This window comes from Nilaparvata lugens, chromosome 2 (genome assembly GCF_014356525.2).
Source record: "Nilaparvata lugens isolate BPH chromosome 2, ASM1435652v1, whole genome shotgun sequence".
NCBI lineage: Eukaryota > Metazoa > Arthropoda > Insecta > Hemiptera > Delphacidae > Nilaparvata > Nilaparvata lugens.
In genome coordinates, this window is record NC_052505.1 from 3,726,861 (window position 1) to 3,746,667 (window position 19,807).

Below are 19,807 nucleotides of genomic sequence, written 5' to 3' on the forward strand. Positions count from 1 at the left end.
AATCAGACTATAGAATTATTCATCATAAATCAGCTGACAAGTGATTATACAGATGTGTGGAGAAGCCAGTCTATTGCTGTATTTCCATAAGGTCTATATTTTCAATCAGGTACTTGTGGATGAGAATACTGCGTGAGATCTACTGTTCACAGAACTACTAGCATAGAAGTATAAAAATAGAAAAAGAAGAAAGAAAGAAAAAATAGCAACCAATCACTCACACATTCACACTAACCATGCTCACTTTCCAATTCCAGCTCATTTTCCCAATGCCTAACCACTATTATCAGAGTATTTCAACTATGAAACCACATTGAACAAGGTCTCTAGATAGTCAGGCATAAGACCTCTAAGCCATCCAAGAACTTTTGTTTTAAAAACAAGTCGATTTTGTGTTCTCTTAATTTTAAGAGGAATATTGTTAAATACCTTAGGGCCAAGAAATACAAACGATTTCTGGATACGATTTAGGAAGTCTTAGTAAATCAGATGTCACTCTCCTAGTTTGATAACTGGGAACATCCCTGACCAACGCATGACCACACTTTCCAGACATAACATGAAACATATACAATACCTTGAAAACAAAGATATATCTGAGAGGCAAGCATCTGAGACTCTAAAAGATAGAGAAAGAATGTTCATATCTACCCTCCTTCTTTATGGCACGAACTATGGATTTTCGTATAGTTATTAAGTGACTAAAAGTAAGCTTCAAGTGACTAATGTAAGTGGAGCCCCATAAATTTATACCAGGGGTCTCCAACCTTTTTCATCCAAGGGCTACATTGTTAACTCTTGGAGGCTTAGAGGGCCAATAACAAGGATGTACGTGGAATTTAACTTGTGGGGACACACACGACACGGGGGATTCGGGGGTGTAAATTATTATATTCCCATTAAAATACTGTAATATGAGGAGTTTTAAGTAGGTTTAATAAAAACACAGGAAGAAACATACCAATTCATTTCATTTTAATACAAAGTCCAATTATTGAGTGTAAAAAGGTCATAAGAGAACTTGACAATGCATGAATTTAGCAAGTTGAACAAAATAATAAGTTTTTTAAATAGTAATAAGACAACTTAACAATACACGAATTCACAAAAAGTTACCAAGCTAAAAGAGAATACTTATTTTTAGTGAGAAGATTGCATTTTTTTCCACTTGAAATGTCCGCCCATTTAAACACAGACAGTTCGCGCGCACGTACGCAGGGACATGTACAGTCCGTGCAGACAATTTGCTAATATCTCGCAATGATTGATCGCTGCTTGTTTACAGCTAATTTTACACTCATTAAGAAATGGAGTGGCTGGTAAGAGAAGAGCACTGAACTCACAGTTGTTGTCAAAAATATGTATAGATATATATTTAAAAGCCCTGATTTATACCATAGCTGATTTTTGAATCGACAAGTGCAAAATATAAAAACAATAACTTCAGACAAGAATTCGAAACTGAAACTCAAGTACCCTCAATAGCGAACACAATTCTTCCACCTCAGCTAAACCTGTGTACTGAATTTTTTTAAATATATTTCCTTCAATTATTTAAAAAGGTGAGAAAACGCAGAAAAGCTGGGAAAAACGCTACATTTGGGCGTATCTTTGGCGTTATTTCAAATTCCTTCAAACAACATTATTACACCCCAGCTGAGCTTGTTTAGTAAATTTGAACATTTTCTGTTCATTTGTTCTTGATAAAGCTGAGAAAGCGCAAAAAACGCTGAAAAAACGCAGATTTTGGACGTATCTTTGGCATTATCTCAAATTCCTTCTAACACAACATTATTACACCCTAGCTTAGCTCCAGTACTAAATTTGAACAATTTCTGTTCATTTGTTCTCGATAAAGCTGAGAAAACGCTAAAAACCGCTGGAAAAACGCAGATTTTGGGCATATCTTTGGCATTATTTTAAATTCCTTCTAACACAACATTATTACACCCTAGCTAAGCTTCTGTACTAAATTTGAACATTTTCTGTTCATTTGCTCTCGATAAAGCTGAGAAAACACTAAAAACCGCTGGAAAAACGCAGATTTTGGGCGTATCTTTGGAAATTTTTCCAAATCCGTTCTTAGTGCGCCTCTAAAGGGCCACCTGAACATACCTACCAAATTTGAACGTTTTTGGTCCGGTAGATTTTTGGTTCTGCGAGTGAGTGAGTCTGTCAGTCAGTGAGTGAGTGCCATTTCGCTTTTATATAGAAGAAGAAGAAGATAGATGTAAGGTGTAATAATTATTAAAATACAATAAAAATGATCAAGTACCCTTATTTTCAGCTCTTGAAGGGGTAAATGATCATTTTATGTGTTTTAATGATCAGTAGCTCTAAAAAGGAGAGTGAGGCCCGGTTGCACAAAAGCCGGTTGTATTTTAATCGTGATTAATTTCACGAGAACCAATCAGAGAAGGCTTTTTCGAAAACTTTCACATCAAATCAAAATAATTATTCTTTATTCCATAAAAAAATACAAACAAAGGTTACTTTGAAATACAGACCATGTTATCCACTTTGATTGGCTCTTGTGAAATTAAGCAAGATTAAAATTTAACAGGCGTTTGTCCAACCGCCACAGATTGAAGATTTGGTGTTGAAATTGAAGTGAACATAACCTACATAATGTTTGGACGATTTGTGACAAAATCAGGAAATTGAACAAGTTTTGGGCAATAGCCTGTTTTTTTATTTTCCGACTATTGTATTGTTCGCTCTATCTAATAAATAAATAAATAAATAAATATTGTAATATTAGACCAGTTATAGAATAGACACGCCCTATAAACTGAAAGTCGATGAAGTTAACATCTACTGCCATATCGCCCCATCGTGACGTCAGCATCTTAGAGAAAACTTTTTTGTAGAGTTTGTTTACATTGTTTTCCATAGCAGATTGTGCCAGATGGAAGTAAACTAGTAGTTCTGTGAACAGTAGACCTCACGCAGTATTCTCATCCACAAATGAAACCTATAACCTTACAAACTATATAACCATTGAAACTATAGACCTTATGGAAATACAGCAATAGATTGGCTTCTCCACACATCTGTGTAATCACTTGTCAGCTGATTTATGATGAATAATTCTATAGTCTGATTTTTACTCTTATATTGGCGTATGAAGGAGACTCCTTTTTCCTTTTATATTATCCTTGAAATGCAAAATTTCCAAAAACCTTGTATATACGTCGACGCGCAATTAAAAAATGAACATACCTGTCAAATTTCATGAAAATCTATTACCGCGCCGTAAATGCGCAACATATAAACATTTAAACATTAAGAGAAATGCCAAACCGTCGACTTGAATCTTAGACCTCACTTCGCTCGGTCAATTATTGAAGAATTAAAATTATATAATTAAGAAGTTATAATTCTATAATTTTTATATAATTATATATTATATAATGCTGACGTCACGATGGGGGCGATATGGCAGTAGATGTTGGCTTCATCGACTTTCAGTATGAATATACAATGGGGCGTGTCTATTCTATAACTGGTCTAAGATTGTAATTAATACTAAATAATGTCAAAATGAATGTGCTGTGTTGTATAGTTTTTTGCTGCCCGATAAGATGCGATTTAATTAATTGAGGTTTATAAACTGCAAAATTTTATCATAATTTAATATGTAATTTGTATGATAAACGTGATTTTATTTGATGTGTTTGACAGTTACTTGCTGCCGGATAAGATGCGCAGTTCGAAGCAGAAAACGGCCGTGTTGCGTCGCACGTGTCAGCCCACGTGGGCCCACACGTTCGTCTACCCCCACGTCACACTGGACGAGTTGGCCGAGCGCAGTCTCGAGTTGACCGTGTGGGACCACGACCGCCTCGCCAGCAATGAGTTCCTCGGCGGAGTTCGGCTCAACCTCGGTTCAGGTAAACCCGCCTTATCGATTTGGCCCGTATTACGTAATAGCATAGTAGTCCAGTCAATATTTATTTATTTATTTATAAGGTTAGCAAAAAAATACAAGAATCGGAAAAGAAAAAACAGGCTATTGCCTAAAACTTCTTCAATTTCCTAATTTAGTTTTAAATTGTCCAAATATTATAGGTTATGTCCATTAAATAGACATGAAAAAGGGGGGGTGCTTGCCATTTGTATTGTAGTTGTGATTTTTTAAATATATTGTTTGGACACAAAGGTGCGTACAGATTTACGCGCCACGAACACGAAAAATTCATTTTTCGTCCACCTACTGTCTAAAGTACTTACTTAACTCCCTGAAACATAATACTAAAGTTTCACTTTTTCACTCTCGGTAGTAAAAAACAGAAAAACTCCCTAGGGAGGAAAAGTGACTATTTAAATAACATGGGAAGCATCTCTATTACAAAAACTTACATTGTAATAGGTAAGAAGCTCTAAGCTTAAATGAGGAATCATATAGAGTAGTCAGGCATTGAGCCAAATAAATTCAATACCTCAACCAGATTTGATCAACATATGAAATATATGTTAGTATGCTAAAATTATTACAAACTTCATATCAATATACTAAAAAAATGTATAAATATTTTTTCCTACAGTTACCTTGAAAAGTGGCCATTCCTGCACTGATAACAGAACGCAAAGAATCACTTTTCCGCTCTAGTGCTGGAAATTTTTTTTCTGCACTCCAGATTTGCAAAATGGCAACGCAAAATAGTTAGTAGGTTATATGGAGCACCAGTACAGCAAAATCAAAATTAAGTTGGTAACAGTGACTGTGGTGCACGTTATAATAATATGAAGGCAGTGGATGACAGCAGTTGACAGCCACCACATGAGTGACAGCCACCTTCATTCATTTACTACTACATTATTCAATTTTGAATAAATTAAGGTTTTTATTAATAATAAAATTACACAGAAAAACATTTGATGGATTTCACGGAATTTTACCCATAATTACCCACTTTTCATATTCAATGGTAACTGTGGGAAAAATTTAATGTGAAATATGTGCACAAAGTTCCACTGCTGCACTCAAGAAACCATTCCGCCCTCGCCTTTTCGGTGCAGCAAACTGTCACTTTGCGCACTAGTTGCTCAAATAACTATTTATATTCCATTCTATTCAAAATACCAGCCAACGAATATTCCTTATCAACTAATCAAATTTGAAATGGGAACTTCATCATAGCTGTAGCTGTGGCGGCCATGGTTGTTACAACTTTTGCCGACAGATAGCGCTGTCGGCGGAGAACTGTGATTACAAGCCAGCTGTTTCTGTTTGCTTTTTAGATTATGTTGTAACACATTGTTTGGTCACGTACGTTTTTAATAGTTATTTGTATATCTAGAGTGAAAAGTACGACTTTTTCTCCCTGTGGGAAAAAGTTTGAAGCCCGGGGCGAAGCCGAGGGCAACAATTTTCCTGAGGGAGAAAACGTATTTTTCGCTCGTGATGTACACAACATTTTTCCTCATCTACATTTTTTATAGAAACTGCAAATAATATCATTTAATAACTTACGTATTGGTGACAATGTTTCCTAACAACATACCTAAAATCTGAAACCCAAAAACCGGTCGTATGATTGGCACTGCCGATTGCACTATCTATCGGCAAAAGTTGTAACAATTATATCAGCTGGGCGTCAACCCAGATGGCTGACTCCAGATCACGCGGTTCAGATTTGAATTGCAGATCAAAAATATTTTGTTGGCTGGTATTTTGAATAGAATATAATATTTTTAAAATTGTATAAATTTTTATTGTCAACATATTAAGAATATAATATCATACAACATATATTTCATGAGTTAATCCAATTTCTGGTTGTGGTATTGAATTCAGTTGACTCAATGACAGATACCTCTATTATGCTTTCTCATCTGAGCTTAGACCTTCTACCCTATTACAATGTAGTTTCAAAATAGAGATGCTTCCCATGTTATTTAAATGGGGTCACTTTTCCTCCCTAGAGAGTTTTTCTGTTTTTTACTACCGAGAGCGAAAAAGTGACACTTTAGTATTATGTTTCAGGGAGTAAAGTAAGTACTTTAGACAGTAGGTGGAGGAAAAAGTTATTTTATTTGCAGTTTTTATAAAAATGTAGGTGGAGGAAAAATGTTGTGTATTTCACGAGTGAAACATGTTTTTTCTCCCCTCAGGGAGAAAAAAACAGCACTTTTCACTCTAGATTTACAAATAACCATTTAATCAGCTGATGAAAAGTGATGCCAATCAGCTGATGAAAAGTGAATTGCTCGTGTTTGCGGCGCGTAAATCTACGCACCCTAAGGCTGGGCCTACACCGGTTAGTCAAGACAAGACTAGTCACGTTTAGCACAATACTTCACATAGTTGCTTATGAAGACATGTCTAATTGCAATGACTAATCAGTGTGAGTTGCGTCATAAGCAACAATGTTAAGTATTGTGTCTGATCATGTCTTGTCTTGTCTTGACTAAATGGTATGCGCCTAGTCTAAGCCGGCTCCAGACATGCAGGTTTAATCCTTTAATGCCCCGTTTCACCAACCTTGGTCAAGGCATTTGAACATGGTTAAAGTCTATCAGCTGGTCAAATCAGAAATAATTCGTCCCACCAACACCATTCACGTTTAACCACGGTCAAACCAATGGTTAAGTTTGACTGCCGCCGAACGGGCGATCAAATTATTTGAACACGGTCAAAAGACTGGTTCGATCAATTTCCTTGCTTGTTTGTGGGTTATGTTTTTGACGCAATGAAAAATTTCAAAGTTTTTAGTGCGATTGATTTAGCTGTAGTAAGTTATTTATTAGGTTCGTTCTGGGAATCTTTTAATTAGTAAATTATTATAGTATAGAAAATAAAGGAGGAGTTTGAAAAGGATTTGTTTTACTCTTTTATTACACAGTAGGCCTATGTTATTCAATTCTTACATCAAGCAATGTATCTCATTAGAATTGGAATGTTCTTTTTTTTTCATTAAAAATTGTCAAAATTGATGGTGATTTGTAAATCTCTTTATACGAGATTATTCAATTCATATTTAAATATTATAATTATTATAGATGAGTGACTATACAAAACGTCTGTGCCAGGGCGTATATAAGAAGGGAGCGGACCCTAGGGGGCCCGCCCCGAAATAATGAATCTGAAGAAAAATCAGTATAGTAATTACAGAAAAAATACAGTAATCTGAATTTTTCGACGGCATGACGGTAAAGTAAAAAGGGCATTCAGCGCAATTACCTGACTGATATTAACTGACAGCAAACTGATATTAAGTATCATGGGGTGCTACCATATTTACTATATTACAGCATTTAATTTGGATTTTCGTTTAATAATAATTATTAATTCATTAGCATTTGAATAATTGCAATATCTCAGTAATTTTCATCCATCAAAATGAGATGTAGCCAATAGCAAGCCAGCAAACATGTTGGCCAACTTCAGAAAAGTACAGCAACAAGAGTTGACCATGTTCAGATTTGACCGACGGAGTTTTGATCAATCCCGAGGTTAATGGAACAGTTGCATGATTGAACGAGTGATCAAATTTTGACTATTGTTTAATTGACCTTGGCTAGACTATATTTGATCAAGGTTGGTGAAACGGGACATAAGAAGTGTAAAAGCTGCAGGGCAAAATATTCAGATATTTTCTCCCAATTAGTATTATGCCCGGTTTCTCAGTCGTTCAATAAACAACGCTATAGCTATTGATTCAATAACTTTATTAATTCAATAAATTTTTATTGGTTCCTTAAACATATTTATAGAATCCATGGCAATTCATCTGTTCAATGAATCTGGCAGCATGGCATGATTCCAAACCGACCACTTTCGTAACAAACTTTATATGGTAGCCATGGTAACCAACTGAATCTTGTTTGTTTTAATCCTGCTGCTTTTTGTGAAGTTCAAGTTGAAGGTTTTTTCCTACTTTAATGATATTTTTTCAAGTTATTATTATAATTAGGGCAGAGAAACGAGACCGGGGAAAGAATTTTGCAGAGGTTGAAAAAGAACAATTAGTAGAGATCTGCCTAAAGTATAAAAATGTGACAGAAAATAAAAGGACACATAAATATTCAATAAAAGATAAAAGCAAGGCATGGGATGCAGTGAGAGAAGAATATAATTCTATTCAAATCTAACTCAAACACTCCATCATCTGAACTGCTGCTGTAACTAATTATATCTAGATCCATTTCAATATTGTTTTTATTTAAATAACAGAACATGGAACACAAAACATTCCAACATAACCTTTAAACACAATTCATCGATTCGATATAGATAATTATTATTACAGGCTGGATTTTGGCATTATTTCGTTCAATAAACAAATCTATAGCTTATCCCATATGATTGTGATTAGGCGTACGGTAGTCAAAGAAGAAGAAGAAACAACGCAATAGCTATTGATTCAATAACTTTATCCAATCAATAAATTTTTATTGGTTTCTCAAACATATTTATAAAATCCATAGCTATGGAACGATTTATCTGTTCAATGAATCTGGCAACATGGCATGATCCCAAACTGGTCACTTTCGTAACAAACTTTATACATGGTTCCTATGGTAACCATGGTAACCAACCAAATCTTGGATGTTTATTCCATGCTTCCTGTTGTGAGGTAATTTCCTACAGTACTGACATCTTTTGGCTGATGTCTCCAAAACAAGATGGCTGACACCAAATGAGGGCTATCGATGCTAAATATAATGCAACTTTGATTCTGTTTTGTTTTTTAAATACTGGTGATCTACACTAATTTCAATTTTATTTTGTAATTTAATTTTTCTATCTTAATTTTTTGATTGCTACCAAAAATTTGAGAAATTTATCCATTCCATAAATATTTATAGGCTGGATTTTGGCACTATAGTTTATCAATAGATTTATGGATTCAATAAGTTTAAGGAGCGTTCTAGAAACGCATTTCTCATTTTTATCGGTTCAATAAAGTTATTGAATGGATAAACAGCTTATGGAGCGACTGAGAAACCAGGCATATAGTGTTTATCGAGAGATTTAAGGATTCAATAAGTTTAGGGAGCGTTCTAGAAACGCATTTCTCATGTTTATCGATTCAATAAAGTTATTGAATGGATAAACAGTTTATGGAACGACTGAGAAACCGGGCATTAGTTTCATTGATCTAGTCTAGTCTACTCTAGTAGTTTCTTTTCTCTCTTTTGTTAACCTATTTTTAATCTTACTATAGTTTCTTTAGTTTTTCAAACCTCTTGTTCTTCTCCTTTTGCTTACCGTAGTTGTTTTTCACCTTTCTTGTAATTTTTTGTTTCTATTCTCCTTAGGCTCACGATCAGACGAAAGTCTTGTGAGCCATTTGGTTCTTTTTACTTTCCTGCCCTATTACCATAGGTAAGGAAAGTATTGCTTTCCGAAAAAAATTAAGGTACCCCAATTTCTAATTTCTATACGTTTCAAGGTCCCCTGAGTCCAAAAAACTGGTTTTTGGGTATTGGTCTGTATGGTGTGTGTGTGTGTGTGTGGTGTGTGTGTGTGGTGTGTGTGTGTGTGTGTGTGTGTGTGTGTGTGTGTGTATGAGTGTATGTGCGTCTGTGTACACGATATCTCATCTCCCAATTAACGGAATGACTTGAAATTTGGAACTTAAGGTCCTTTCACTATAAGGATCCGACACGAACAATTTCAATCAATGCAATTCAAGATGGCGGCTAAAATGGCGAAAATGTTGTCAAAAACAGGGTTTTTCGTGATTTTCTCGGAAACGGCTCCAACGATTTTGATCAAATTCATACCTGGAATAGTCATTGATAAGCTCTATCAACTGCCACAAGTCCCTATCTGTAAAAATTTCAGGAGCTCTGCCCCTCAATGCAGATAGATTCCCAATTATCAGGCTTCAGATACAATTGAAACAAAAAAAATCAAGTGGAGTAGATTGAGCATGAAAATCTCTACAATTAATGTTCAGTAACATTTTCACCTAAAATTAAAAATAAGCTTTAAATTCGAGAAAATGTGATTATTCAATTGCAAATTATTGTTGATTCTATTGAATCATCACTATGAAGAGATAGCAGACCTCATGTGTGTCTCCAGCGTTATTGCCCTGTCACCAGCTGGCTCAAGTCTTTGAATAGTAGATTTGAGATGCGCGGGAACACTAGCGTCAGGTGATCAATTTTCATAACGGCAAGGAAAGTTGTGTGAGTGCACCACACCAGATTTTTATGCTATTGTTTCTCTATGGTATTATTCACATTTTCACAATATTATGTGAATATTAAAACCAAATTTTTCACTGACTTCACCTACAAGAAAACCTACACTTCATAAACGTTTTTTGGGTGCAAATTTCAAACGGAAATTCTATATTTGGATTATTTATATGTGGTAAATTACAATTTGAAACAATTTTGGATATTAATGGTGGAATAATTTTGAAAATGTTTTTTATCTGTGAAAATTCAAAAATTGAGTTTTAACCTCAAAATTGTTCCAGCAATCAGTTTTTTACTTAAATTTGTGTAACGCTAGTTCGCCTCCATGGTGCACATTGGGTAACGCTAAATGGACTAGCAAATGATGGCGGTCAGACAAACTTATGTTCTCCTGGGCAAAAACTACACAACATCTTGAAGAAATTGGAAATATACAGTGTATATGTAGACATTTGAGACTCATGAGCTTTATATGTGTTGTGTATCTGCCATACGCTAAATAATAATATAATAAACTTCCAAAAATACACTTCATCATTATTATATTTTCTGTACAGTATGCTTTTTCCCAATCCAATAATCATGAAAAATATTCTCTGATTAAAATCTTTTAAAATGATTTGATCTGTTATTTGCATTTGAATTATTCATGTATTTACAGGGTGTTTACGAGTTCACCAACTCCCTACCTGTTCTGTAGGGCATTGTTCCTGGGTAAAAAACATATCCTAATATCATATTTAAATTGACCGGAGGTCTTTAGATACTCACACAGCGGCCATTTTGCTTTTTTAACTTATCATTTTTTTCTGAATAATGGTTGAACATACGAAATTGAAACTTTGCACGATCATTTATAGCAACTGGACAAAGCTAGAAAAAAATATGATAATTTTTGAAATTTATAAAACAGAATGGCGGCCATTTCAAATTTTCTTTCTTTAATAACTCAGAAACCGTTGGTTTTACAAAAACACTACAAGAATAACGTTTTTTAGTAAATTCCATTGCCTATCGATTGGTACCAGAGTTTTTGAGATTAAACCAATATTTACTGAGATATGGCAGCTTTAGTGATAGGTAACCACTGAAATTTTGTTGCAGTGCAAACCAAGGCATGCTGATAGAGTCGCCTCAATGATGCAACAATCTCCATTTGCATTGCATGTTAATAGTAAGCGATTTTAGGTCATTTCAAACAATAAAATAACGTTACATAAGGTGGGTCACCAACCACTAAGGCTGCTATATTTCAGTTATTATTGGTTCAATATTGAAAATCCTGGTACCAATCGATAGGCAATTAAATTTACTAAAAAAAGTTATTCTTGCAAAGTTTTTGTAAAACCAAAGGTTTCTGAGTTATTTGAAAAACAAAATTTTAAATGGCCGCCATTTTGTTTTATGAATTTGAAAAATCATTATAATTTTTTTGTAGCTTTGTCTAGTTGGTATAAATGATTGTGCAAAGTTTCAATTTCGTATGTTTATCCATTGTTCAGAAAAAAGTAATAAGTGAAAAAAGCAAAATGGCCGCTGTATGAGTAACTGAAGTCTCCCGGACAATTTAAATATGATATCTAGATATGTTTTTACTCAGGAACAATGCCCTAGAGCATTGGTAAGGAGTTCGTAAACACCCTGTATATGCAAAATTTCAGGTTAATCAGTCGAGTACCTAGTTCAGACGTGATGACGCGTCATTCGTGTATGTCCTTCCCCGTACTTGTGTAAGCCAGTTCTTTCCTTCATTATATTATATACATGTTTGTTTGTTTAGGAAAACATAACGGCAAGGCTGTGGATTGGATGGACTCGAACGGTAAAGAGATTCTTCTATGGCAGTGGATGATGGAACGGCCAAATCTGTGGGTCGAAAGTTGTCTTCCGCTCAGGCCAAGTTTGGATGTCCGCCATAACAGTTGAAGGCTTCCTATCATCAATTTTTGCAAATAGTTTTCTCTTCAGTCATTGGTCAATGCTTTTCCATAAAAGCTAAGACCGCATCTTCATTCAATCTATTATTTTGCAGTCCAAGACCCGTTGGACAGTTTATTAAATTTTCAAATATCACCTTATGAATTTCCCGATTAATCCAACGACATTAGTTTTTTCAACATTATTTTTTGATCATTTAATCAATTATTCTGGAGTCCAAAACCCGTTGCACAATTTATTGAATTTTCCAATATCACCTAATAAATTTTAACGTCATCCGTTTTTTCAACTGTGTTGAGATAAATTGAATGTTATTCAAAGCTATGGAAGCTGTCTGTGATTTTATTTTATACTTAATTGTAAATAAGATGTTTGAAAAACATCAACATTGATACTTCTAAATTCAATGCGAAATTTGAAAAATAAGCTTTATACTTGAATTGCACTTTACCTTGTAGAATTATCACTTTGTTTCAAATCTAATGCGTAACCACTTATTTATCTTCATATTGTGAAAAGTTATGAATCTATGATCAATATTATAGATTCATCAGTTTTACTAGTTTATTAGTTTCACCTTTCACTATGTTGTGTAGTTTCTTTTCTAGCCTAACGCTTATTAAAAATAAAAATGCTGAGAATGTTTACACCTCGACATTAACTTGAAACTAAATCATGTATTATAATTATTATTTAACGAAAATCCTAAATAAATGCTGTAAATTATTAGCATTTGAATAAATGCATTCTCTATTTAATTCCATCTGTAACTGGTTGGCCGCTATGGCTTCGTATAAAATGAGCGCTGCTATCCAGAGATTGTCAGTTTGGTGTAAGGGTAAGCATTCCTGACTAGCAATTGGGAGGTACCGGGTTCGATTCCCGGGCTGGCAACTAATTTTTGGATAGTAGTTCTCATCGAATTTCCATCTAGCTGTTAACCCTGTTGTCAATGTCTGCAGTAGCAGAAGTCTTCGGGGTGATTTACAGCATTTATTTAGGATTTTCGTTAAATAATAATTATTATTTCAATTAGCATTTGAATAAATGCATTCTCTATTTAATTCCATCTGTAAATCATGTATTCCTTTTTTTAACAATAATATCTTACATTCCTCTACTCTACATGATCTCTCATGAATAATATATCTTCCATAAGCTGTTCTTGTGATACTACTTTTTTCGAATAATCATTTAGCATGTCAAATGTCAATTATAAATAAGTATGGAGAACTGGACTTTTGTACTGAAAAGTGGATATTTTTTATAAAAAATTTCATATTTCTCATTGTCCTTTTAGAACATGATTGTATAGCGGTAGTTAGCTTTATATATTATGTTATAAAATTGAATTTAGAAGCAGGTTCTTTTTTCTACTTATATATATGAATGAACTATCTATTTTTGCATCGATAAAAGTTTATCTATGAAGAGGAAACTGAGCCCAGTGTATGTTGAAGGTATTTCTAATTGTATATTATTATAGTTGTAAATTTGTTTATTGAATGTATAAATATATGGAATTTCCTCTATTGAGATGATTATTTTATATCCTTGAGTGTATCCATACAAATATTAAGTATGCCAGCAACAGAGATTAGATATTTCGGTTTTCATTATATTTATATATAGACTAAACACAATTTTGCAATGATGCGGAACTAGGAAAGGATAGAGCTATCTACTTTGTTTAATGACATACAACGATAGAAAATCAAGTTTGAGCGATTTTTATTTTACACAAATAAATGAGAAAAACCATGGTCTATAACCATCGTGCGTTTTGAAACAGTAAAAAAAAATATCTCATATTTGGCTGAAATTTTCACCATAGAAGAAGTTCTACCTGAGAAATATCGGAGCCAAATTTGGCACCCCCAGCTACTATACAGGTTAAACTATATAGTTTCAAAAATAAGATTTTCAAACGGCCAAATTTAATGAATGGTAAGGAATTTTGCAAATCTGATTCCAGATTCGAGTTTCTCGCATCAAAGACCATAAAATCACAAAGTTTAAGGGATTTTTATTTTCCACAAAAAATTGAGAAAATCCATGGACTAACCATTGTGAAACACACTGAAACGAAAAGTATCTCAGATTTGGCTGAAATTTGCACCACATAAAAAGCTTGACCTGAGTAATGAAGGAGCCAAATTTGGCAACCCCAGCTACTATACAGGGTGAGTTATGAAGCTGCAAACATAAAATTTGCAAATTTCCAAATGGTCATTTCTCCTGAACGGTAAGGAATTTTGCAAATCTGATTCCAGCCAGATTCGTGTTTCGTAATTGCTCGCTTAATGTAATAGGATTTTAGTTGAATTCATTCGGGTTTGTATGTGATATAAATACATTGCGCTCATGTGTTTCAAACTTATTTATTGATACTTAAAATAAAAAACAGTTTATAATCATATTCGATTGCAACAAGATAAAACTTTTATATCATCTACAAGAAAGTAATACCGTTATCTATAGATTAGTTACATATTATATCATCCATTAAAAATTGAACTCTCTTTAAAAATACATGTTATATGCTACTTCCACTGGCGTGTCAGTAAATTTCGAATTCAGCGCCACAAAATACATATAGAACCGTCGAGAAAAAAAAAAATTTCGGGGATGTTTCCTGAAAAACGATCATTTGACTTGACTAGGCTACTCAGACTATTGGCCTTACTGAAATGTGCGAGGCGGGTTGCCTATACATCGCCTTCTTTTCGACACGTTTCCCCGATCACACAAGTCATATCTGTAGTAGTAGTAGTAGTAGTTCTGTGAACAGTAGACCTCACGCAGTATTCTCATCCACAAGTAGCCTACCTGATTGAAACTATAGACCTTATGGAAATACAGCAATAGACTGGCTTCTCCACACATCTTTGTAATCACTTGTCAGCTGATTTATGACGAATAATTCTATAGTCTGATTTTTACTCTAATATTGGCGTATGAAGGAGGCTCCTTTTTCCTTTTATATTATCCTTGAAATGCAAAATTTCCAAAAACCTTGTATATACGTCGACGCGCAATTAAAAAAGGAACATATCTTTCTCCACACTTGAAATCTATTACCGCGTTTCGCCGTAAATGCGCAACATATAAACATTTGAACATGTAAACATTAAGAGAAATGCCAAACCATCGACTTGAATCTTAGACCTCACTTCGCTCGGTCAATAATTTACTGAGCGGGTGCCAATTAGTGGATGAGCGAATTCTATGATTCAAGTCAATTGGCGTTTGTCTGTTTGTTTCAAAGACCTTAAAGATGCATAGACTCACATGCAGCGCTAGTGTCGTACTTGGAAATGAAATCCGCCATTGAGGGGGCAACCCATAAGATTATTACAAACCAATGCCACCAATGCCTTTGTGATCTATAGTATTACAAATATATATAAAATATAATATCTTGTGCTAAAATACCCCAATGGCGGCCTTCAATTTCAAGTAAGAACTATCATTGGGAAGGCATAGGCATTGTGGGTCTATATCTCTTTAAGGTCTTTGGTTTGTTTGTACCACACTTACAGTCCGATTTGAATGAAATTTGGTATACAAGTACTTTGAAACAAGGCGCAGAATCGTATCTATTTAAAATTTCCAAATTCATCCCAGTTTCAAGATGGCGTCTCTTTATTCGGAAATTTCACCCTAAAAATCAACCTTACTTTTCAATACTTTATCGGATCAGGTAAATTTGGCTCATTTTTTCTCAGCGCTCCAAAGCGGTATTATTTCATGTATCACATGTTCATCTTAAAATTTTTGGAATTAAAAGAGTCCCAATCCAAGGCTCTTTATCTTTCCAACCGTGCTTCCGAGCTCGAAAGTGTAGAGGACCTTTATCTCCAGCGCTCCAAGGTGATCTTATTCAATACATCACATGTTGAATTTTTGAGTTTTTTGTAATTCGATAATTTTTTTCCAAGTCCCACATTTCAGGTTTCAGTTTTTTATCTCTTCAACCGTGTATCCTAGCTCAAAAGAACTTGTATTTCTCAGCGTCCTCCACCGATCATATAGCATATTATATAATATATTATATTATCATCATACTCTAAATCCAATTTGTATGTGACTTTGTTTGTGAATAGGCGTGCTTGTGTGAGTATTGATGTTAGTGAGTGTAGCGAGTTCTACTGTCCTCCGAACTACCAGTAACATTGTAGAATAATCAATTATCAAAAAATTCCAACCTAATTATTGAAATTCATCATGGAATTATTGAAAAATATAATTTCTTGCTTGGAAATTGGTTGCCATGGAAAAATTTGTAATGTGAACATTTCAGTTCAATATTATCATCACAATTTTATATTTATTTGCTTTTTAAATGTGAATTAATTTGTGTTTGAACATAGTTTTCTTAATTTAAACTTTATGAAATAAAAACTCAGGAAGTTAAAGTGCAATTTCTAGTGAGAAAACGTAGAAATGAAGACCTGAATACGTAGCCTATCAACTTGAGTGTTGATAGGATATGACATTGGGTAATACGGCAAGGCAGAACATCCGAAAGGATCTCTCTGCCGATAAAAGTCATAAGAATAAATAGAATAAAAATTTTATTGATTTTTTTAAAACTAGTAGTTCTGTGAACAGTAGACCTCGCGCAGTTATAAACCACAGCCTCCTCTTATACTGTCCATCAGAGTAAATCCTGTCTGTATGTAGTCGGCGAGATATCGGTGAGGAAACGGCTAATGACAATTATATTAGCAGAAAGTCGTACACTTAATGAAATTGGTCGAATTAGATTTCTAATTGATTCAACTATAATTATAAATGGGGCTATTGTGGGGGGGGGTTCTTACAGGTAAAAGATGTCTAAATTGGTGAAGTTCAATCATCATAGGGTTGGTGTATCAAAAATGCTAACATCAAAAGCTGATCTCCTTCAAGACATACTGGCAACAGGACAGCCCAAGTTCAAAGCAGAGAGAGTTCGAGAGACAATACTATGTTATTTTAGTTATTAATTGCATGCGTTATTGCATTTAATCAATAGTTCATTTATTTATTTATCCACAAAGGAGACTACGGGTTTCCCCAAATATGTCTCCTTGAAAATAACAATTGTACAGGTACAAATTAAAAAAAGAAAAATAATGATAAAAATAATACGAACTTATGCAATAATAAATAATACAAACAACAAAATACCACCTAATTCAAAAATGACAAATACAAAGATTTCAAATACTTATGAAAAAAGTAAAAATGAAACAAATTGAGAATTAAAAATCACAAAACTTATAAAAATTAAAGAATATAATGAAAAATAATTAACAAAAATGTTATTATAGAAAAATCAATAGAAGTTATTAATAGAATAAATAACATTTATAACTGAACGACATCCCAAACCATATGCACATCCACACTGATACACCAATCACATTATTGACATAAATCAAATACTTACTATCCCTACTAACAGATGCAAATGATTTCACAATATACAATAATACAAATGATTCTACAAAATACAATTTTTCTAATGGTGTAATGAATCTATGCATATCAAATAAGGCAAAGTCGGCCTGAACCACACGTTGCCATATTGAACATGTTCCGGCCTTCTATCTATAGTAGGCTGTGGTTGTGTTCGTTATGTTCAGGACCAGGCTTATGACCTATCAAATTTATAATCCGACTTCAGGACTCTTTCCTACGGTCCTTCACAGTTTACATGTATTCCTTATGGGAGAAGATTTGTGAGCTGGCCACACACAGAAATAAAAATCAGCTATTATAATCATTGCGTCATCCAACAGCCGTCAGTAGATAGCAGACAAGAGTGTGCTGCTCCATAACCACTCATGTATTTTATTCAGACTAAAAACAGAATGACTGTTGTGTGTGTAACCATCCAGCAGTGTGGCCTCAGGTTAAAGACATTGCTTTGTTTAGAATAATTGCTTCGCTTCGAATAATTGAATAGTTGGATAATTATGATCTATATAAATGAAATCCATTAAAATCCCCCAAAGCCAGTTACTTATTTAAATATCAGTTACTCATCCAGTTCAAGTCAAATCAAATCAAACCCATTTATTGCCAACGACAAGTATAAAACAAGTATAGGCCACGTCATAAAAATACAATCATTGTTATACATGTACATAATATCACAATTTCATCACAATTTAAAGATTATTCATATTAAAGCTAAAATATTCATCCAGATTGTAAAAACAGTTTCTAATTAGAAAATCTTTAATTCTTAATTTGAAATCTTCCACAGCCAAGTCTCTAATGTTTAATGGTAATTGGTTTAAGAATCGAATTGCACACGCCCTAAAACTCACATGACTGGATTTGTACCGACAGTATTCATTTCTCAGGTTCAATTTACTTCTGGTATTGTGGGAATGAATTTCAGAATGACTGGAAAAGGACATAACATTAGTTTTTACGAACAATAAACATTGAAATATGAAAATACAGGGTAAACACATAATTCTAAGCTCAATGAAAAGAGGTTTGCAATGCGTAAGGGGTGGTACTTTACATATATTTCTTATTGCCCTCTTTTGTAAAATAAACAAAGAATTAGCATCATTCAGTTTCCCCATAATAACGTACCATAGGAAAGATGAGAGTTTACATAGCTATAGTAAACAGTAATTAGGATTTTTTGAGACACTATTTCCTTCAGTCTCTTGAGCATAAAAATACCCCTTGTGACTTTTGGGATAGTGCAATCAACATGACTCTTCCACTTCATATTACTTTGTATGTTGAAGCCTAGGAATTTGACTAAATGTGGTGAATGTCGGGTTCCATAAGACTCAGATAAATCCTGTGTTTTGTCGAAATTCAAAGCAAGTATTGGTGTATTAGCTCTACACCAATCTGACACAAGATTCACCTTTTCTTCTAGAACAGTTTCTCTCATTTCGCTACCAGTAATTACATTTAGACATACATCATCCGCATACATGTAACACTTTGTACTCTCATCCTCAATGTTCCCTGGCAGGTCATTCATATATATTATGAATAACAAGGGTTATTACATTTATATCAGTTACAGTTATTACATATTTTACTTATTCAGACTTATTATTAATCGATCTTTTTCAATACTTAATTCACCGAGAATGGTAATAGGCCTATTTTCAATTTTTCAAGATTTCAGTAGGTCAAGTTTTTATTTGGTCCCTTGCGGAGCACGAGTTACCTGCAAGTTTTTAATAAGAGTTGGTATTTGAAGTTATTACTGATAAAAGTAATCAATTTTGTAACATTGATCACTATCGAAACCCTCGGCTCTCCAATTATAATTCCGACATCAGGGTTCATCGTCACTCCCCAATTAATTAAAAAGTGTAGCAATTTATTTTCCAAGGTCATGCATTAGATTTTTTTATAATAGTTTTAAATCCCCTGCATGTTTTGAGTAAGTGGAAGGAGTGGACGGGGGAGCACATGTGATTTATGCAAAAAGATAGCATAGTTTAAACTACACGACGATTAATGATAAGCGTGATCAATTAATTTGTCAGTTATGATTTTATCGTACACGTACATGGAAGAGTATGCTGAACTGATTATTTGGTCAATAAAAAATAATAGGATGGTATGGATTTGAGGATTGTGAGTATGGGTTATATATTTCGAGGCGTGCATCAAGCTAAAGTTTGTCATGAGATGCATCAACTATTTGGCGGTACGAAGTTCGCCGGGCCAG

The 19,807-nt window shown here is 34.0% G+C and overlaps 1 protein-coding gene across 7 annotated transcripts in view; it reads left to right on the forward strand.

Moving 5' to 3' along the window:
* Positions 1-13,632, forward strand: part of LOC111055235 — a 208,343-nt gene extending 194,711 nt beyond the window's left edge. For 6 of the 7 annotated variants that reach the window (XM_039420337.1, XM_039420336.1, XM_039420341.1 and 3 more), the window contains 2 exons: positions 3,685-3,893; positions 11,942-13,632. In XM_039420337.1, the coding sequence (XP_039276271.1) occupies positions 3,685-3,893; positions 11,942-12,087 (355 nt within the window). In that variant the 3' untranslated portion in view covers positions 12,088-13,632. Of the gene's footprint in view, positions 1-3,684; positions 3,952-4,085; positions 4,105-11,941 lie in introns of those variants that run through there. The other variant, XM_039420342.1, reaches the window with a different exon arrangement.
* The last annotated feature ends 6,175 nt before the right edge of the window (positions 13,633-19,807 follow it).